Here is a 5,936-nt window from a genome sequence, read left to right on the forward strand (position 1 = left end):
GATGATTTTTTTTATTATAGGAAAACATAAATATTGCATATGAAAATATACTACATTCACATTAACCTAATCTCTAAAAACTGGTAAATCTTGGAACATACGCTGGGTAGATATTTTTATTGAAAATTATGTACTTAACAAGATAAAATCCAGAGACACTAAAAGCTCTTAGACATTTGATTTGGCTATCTTTTGACACAATAAAATCGATAGACTCTGAAAGCTCTTAGACATTTAATTCGGCTATATTTTGTTTTTGTACATTGGCTATCTTCTACATATCCTCAACAAATGCTTTGAGGTTTTCAAAAGAAGAACCCCCTGGCATAACTGCCTTAGTTGCTACATCCCTGTACATTGCAATATTTCTTTGCAGCTTCTTTCCTACAGAGACTTCCATCAGATCCTTTACTACATTTTCAAGCTCTTCCTTGGTGACCAATTTGGATTCATCAGTATCAACACCTTCAAAATCTAAGCCAACTTTCCAAACATCTTTCACAAATCGACAATTAACAATTAATAAACTGATGAGAAAAATAAGACCACCCAATCATAGGAACTCCCATGCTAATTGCCTCTAGAATAGAGTTCCAACCATTATGTGTAAAGAATCCTCCCACTGAAGGGTGCGAAAGAACCTGCAACCAAACAACTCTTATTAAAATAGTTTAATTTTCCTTTTAAAAATCTTAAGAGCCTATTGATGTTATTTAAAAATAGTACAATAAAAATACCCTACTTGGAACTGCTTGGTCCAACTAACAACCAGGGCTCGATCCTTGGTTCGCTCCTTAAAGCCCTCTGGTAACTCTAGAGACTTTCCTTCAGCTATGTCAAGCCTAAGTACCCACAAAAAAGGGAACCCACTAGCCTCTAGTCCAAGTGCCAGCTCGTGCAATTGCCTTTCAAATTTTACAGCAAGCCTCCCAAAAGAAACATATAACACAGATTGCTTTGGTTGGGAATCTAGCCACCGGAAGCAAGTATTGTCCTCTTCCAACATACTGACATTGGTATTCTCCCCTTGTAAGAAATTGGGAAGAGACACCGGGCCTACTGCCAGAGCAGGGCATCCATTAACACTGAGACCCATTTGTGCTTCCTTTCTTCCTTCCAACTCCTCGAAGGTGTTGACCAGCAGGTAGTCTGCTATGTTTTTGTGACGAGCTTCATAGAGAAAGGCACTGTAAATGGTTTCAGAGACATGTTTTTAGCGGCAGAATGAGACTATATCAGTTGGACGGATGGGAGGAATTTCGCCAGGAAGAGATGTAATCAGTTTGTCTTTGGATTTCAAATCGTCATCTGTGTACAAGATATCAATTATGCTAGAGTATTGAAAGTCTCTAAAGTCTCTATAGTATTGAAAGTCTCTGGATTTGATTGTAATTTTTATGTCAATATTGTCTTTGGATTTAATTGTAATTTTTATGTCAATATTTTAGATCATACTTCATTCATGATCATGAATAAGAGAAATTGTATGAATAATAGACCAAGATTCATCAACCCAAACAGTTCAACCCCACACCACCCCTCCACTATTTAGTTTGTCTGGGTCTGTTATTCACGGAATTTCTCTTGTGTGGCTCAATTCTGATGATGGATCACTATGATCCAAAAAAAATTAAATACTATAAAAGATATCAGTCAACTTAACTGAAATATACATATAGAAAGGCGGGGAAAACAGATGTGGGTGATAAAATATCTGTAACTGGAATATGGCCTTGAGAAAGCAGGACGTTGGCGTTGGTCTGAGCAAGTGACTTTGCAGTACAACATGTCCAGAAGATAACTCGGGGCACGCCGAGATTTTGAGCCACCTCTGCCGTGTAAGAGATATAACTATCCGACACAATGCACGTGATGGGTGGAACAGAAGTATCTGCGGCAGTTAACAGATTTTCCAAAGCAGGGCCCATATTTTGCAGTACAAGAAAGAGCTCACCAAGTTCAGTAGTTCGGCCATGATCAGGTGTTAAGCCGTCTGGAACAGAGAGAAAGCGAAATTTGAGGCCCCTCTCTTTGGCTTCACGGTCACGTGCTGCTGCATCTGTGGAAGCTTCTTTCAGAAGACGTTGGTCGATCCATTCAGTGGTGACAAAGGTTATGAAGAATCCCCGCATGGCCAGTAGCTCTGCAAAATGCATGAGCGGATTGACATGGCCCTGTGCAAAATTCATGAGCGGATTTGTCGCAGCGATCCATTCTCAAAAAACAAACATTGTCACCTAATCTCACAACCATCAACTACTTTTTAAGAGATTGATCACTGTTTGCGAAGAAAGATTCATATGTACTCCAAACTACAAAACAAATCGGGCACTATTTTTTTTTTTAAATTGAATTCAGCTAACATTGAAGGACCCGCGGAAAAGGGTTTCCAAAAAGAGATATGCTATCAAGGCCTGAAAGATTCTTCTGACCTCCATGTTTGTTGCAGGGTTCGTCACTCCACATAGAAATATATCAGCTAATACCAGGAATACGGAATAGTTTATATGAGAGATCCTAGTATACTTAAGAAAGAGTGGTATAACTTCCAAGTGGCATTAAGAGAGTGCCTCGTCACTTTTGAAAGCAAAATATAGTTTAAAATTTATTGAGAAACCCAAACCTGTTTAATTATGTTTTATTAAAAAAGTTTTCTAATGTTTATGAATCTTTAAAGACGAGATCATATACATTTAACACACTAGTTAGATTCCATCTTTTAATAAGTCTATAGGATATTATTATTATTATTAGTCTATCATTTAGTAGTGAGGGCTCACTCTCTAAAATAATAATATTTAGCTGGTTGTGTTAAACTTCCAATTTCGTTTGTTTAATAAAGAGAAAATGGTGATCTTGTTATTATTGTTATTCGTTATTATTATGGTTGTGGATATTTATATTTATATATTTTTTGGAAGTTGTTTTTGGATGAGAATTTATTTTTCTTGGTAATTGTATTGGAATGATAATTTATTTCTCTTGGTAATTGTGTTGGGATGACAAATTATTTCTCATGGAAATTATCATTAGACAAAGTTATTTTTGTCAAAAGACCAAAAGTTATTTTTGTCAAAAGGCAAATTTTGTTTTTCTTGGAAATTATGTTGGATACAAAGTTTGTTTTCCTTTAAAATTCCCTTAGCACAACAAAAGTTAAACAACAACTAATCAAACGTCTATTTAATTGGGCAAGTCATTCTTAATGAAAATTTTTAGCCTTTTAATTTATGAAAACCAAATGAAATACTTTGTCCAATTCTAGAGCATGTAAATAATAAAAAATTAAAAATTTTAATATGTTTTTGTGAAAAACAATGTCAAGGTAAAGTTAAAACGATTGCTCAATATTATTTTTGATATGATTTTTTATAATTAAAAAGTCTTATTCAAATAAGAGCCAAAATACCATAATTATAGAAGAACTAAAAGTATAACATAATGATAAATCAAGAAAAGAGGGAAGTAGGGTTGTTAATTTTATTCATTTTCTAAATTTACATGAGGAGAATTATTGAAGAGCATAGATTAGTGTCTGTCTTGAAACAAATTCATTTAGAAATGATGAAAGAGTGTATGCATAGCTATTACCAAAGAAAAACTAATACACAAGTTTCCTCAAGAGTTGAAAGATTTGCTTTCATTTTTGTTAAGACACAAAACTTGTCCCCCCATAGCTTGATGTTGTTATTTCCCATCTACATGTATTTGGAAGGAAGATCATTAGATATTTCAATCCAATCACGAGGAGAAGATGTTTAATCTATCATAAAAATACTATTTTTTCTTTGAATTATTATTACTAGAGTTTCTTTAAAATCTAATTAATTTTGAATTAAGGATGGAAGTCATTAGACAAACCAAATTAATTAGGGTTAATTGAAGCATGTTGATTATCATCCAAATAAGGATTTTCAGTAAAATGTATCATGTCATGTGGCATTTTAGTAGGCACGAATTTATTAATATAAAATTTCATTTTACCTTTCATCCTAGAAGAGGTGAAATGGTGGGAAATGCAATCCCAAGTCAATCAAATCAATAGAAAGTTCTCAATTTACTCTTTATCATAGCATTGGGGAACAAGAATAGTGTTCGATTTTGGGATAAGTGAGAACTAAGCTAACATTTGATGTCAGTTGTAGGTTACATACACCTCAAAGCAACAAATGATCAAACATCAAAATAGCTAAATGAAGAGAAAACTAAAACAAGAGAAAAATAGAGACAAAAAAGAGAATTTTGAGAAGACTGTCATTAAGCTACCACTAAACTAGTGAAGGTGAGAGTATAGTGCTTATTATATAGAAAAAATATAGTATATACATCCACGAGGTGAATTAATTCTCACTCCCCATAAAAAGTGGGAGGTTTTACCTGCTTGGTAAGTGCCAAGACATGTGGCATAACCTCCTTAAAAGAAAAAAAAAAGAGGAGTTATATAGGTGGCACATAAAGCCAAAATATGGTGAGAACCCCAACTACTCCATAACCCACTTAGGAAATAAAAATTACTAGTTATGTGAGGTAGCACAACAAGCCAAAAGAGGGTATTTAACTTAACTACCCATGAGTTGGTTGGAGTTACACATGTAGCTGAAGTATTTTGCCACTTGTCCTCATATTAACCGCTCCCAATAACCTAAGAAAGCTTAAATAAAATGTGTAGATAAAAATAAACACCCCATAACATAAGAAAAAACTAAAAACCTACACTAGCAACCCTTGTTAACCATATCTTAGGTTGGTGAAAAGATGGGTCTAGACAATTGAGACCATGTTAGTTACCCATGGACATAGAGACCCCCCCCAAAAGAAGAAGACCCCTAAATAGAGAGAGAGAAAAATGAAGGACTAAGAATCCCCTCCTAAAGTAGACACCTGTCACATCCCAACCAAAGCTCACAAATGAAGGAACTTTCTTTTGGTGAAGATGTCTACTATCTACTTTGATGTAGAACAATAATTGAGATCAATGATGCCTTCCTAAATCAACTCTTGAATGTAGTGCATATGTATCTTATTATGTTTCATCCTTTGGTGATGACTTGGATTTCTTAAGATCTATATCGCACTCTGATTATCACAAAAGATGATGGTTAGCTTTCTAATTGGAATACCAAACTCAATGAGAATATTTTGAAGCCAAATAACATCAATGTTGACATTGAATACCCCTTGATACTTGGACTCTATTAATGAAAGAGAAACTATAGACTGCTTCTTGCTTGACCAAGAAACTAGACCAGAACCAAGTGAGAAGCACTACCCTAAAGTAGACTTCTGATCTTGAGAATCACATTCCCAATCTGAATTTTTATATCCCACCAAATCAATCTGCATACTTGCTACATACTAGATTCCATAATTGTGAGTACCTTCAATTTAGTGAAGAATCCACTTAGCTACTTTCCAATGAAACACATGTGGCTCTTACATGACTCGAGAGACCATTCCCACAACATATGAAATGTTAAGTCTATTATGAGTCAAGTAGATGAGAATCCCAACAAGTTGATGATATAAAGTTCTATCAAATAAGGGTGAAGAGCACTTAGCCTCAATTTTGAATCCTGACAAAAATGGAGTCAATGCAAGCTTATGGTCAACCATGCAAAATTTGGAGAGCATATCAAGTGTATACTTGGGTTCTCCAAGGAAGATACCTGAAGGTGACTAAGTGATCTCAATCCCAAGAAGTAATGAAAAAGATCCAAATTGACATCAAAAATCTATTGTGTCTACACAAATTTTTACTGCATTGATGGTGTTGGCTTTATAACAAACAAAGGGAGATTGCTGGCATTCCAATAACAATGAGAGATTGTTGGTGTTTCAAAGGATATTGAGAAGGATGTTGATGATTATGGATATAACTGATTAAGGATATTTACTATCTTAATATTATTATTTTGTCATTAATGTCAAGAAATTGA

General features: G+C 34.5%; 1 protein-coding gene across 1 annotated transcript; it reads right to left on the reverse strand.

Moving 5' to 3' along the window:
* Nucleotides 1–274: 274 nt before the first annotated feature.
* LOC131038799 (7-deoxyloganetin glucosyltransferase-like) lies at nt 275–2,189 on the reverse strand. The gene is made up of 4 exons (XM_059210176.1): nt 1,664–2,189; nt 743–1,170; nt 518–641; nt 275–474 (listed from the first exon to the last, which is right to left on the reverse strand). The coding sequence occupies exons 1-4, from the start codon at nt 2,187–2,189 to the stop codon at nt 275–277; spliced, it is 1,278 nt and encodes a 425-aa protein (XP_059066159.1).
* Nucleotides 2,190–5,936: the final 3,747 nt, after the last annotated feature.

Source organism: Cryptomeria japonica, chromosome 8 (genome assembly GCF_030272615.1).
Source record: "Cryptomeria japonica chromosome 8, Sugi_1.0, whole genome shotgun sequence".
Taxonomy (NCBI): Eukaryota; Viridiplantae; Streptophyta; class Pinopsida; order Cupressales; family Cupressaceae; genus Cryptomeria; species Cryptomeria japonica.

Excerpts from the sequence above, each read along its gene's own strand:
- LOC131038799 (XM_059210176.1), bottom strand. The coding sequence starts at position 2,189 with ATGAATTTTGCACAGGGCCATGTCAATCCGCTCATGCATTTTGCAGAG. Across the intron at positions 642-742 it reads GTTGGACCAAGCAGTTCCAA|GTTCTTTCGCACCCTTCAGT; the intron begins GTAGGGTATTTT and ends GTTTGGTTGCAG. Across the intron at positions 475-517 it reads TTCTCATCAGTTTATTAATT|ATTTTGAAGGTGTTGATACT; the intron begins GTTAATTGTCGA and ends AAGTTGGCTTAG.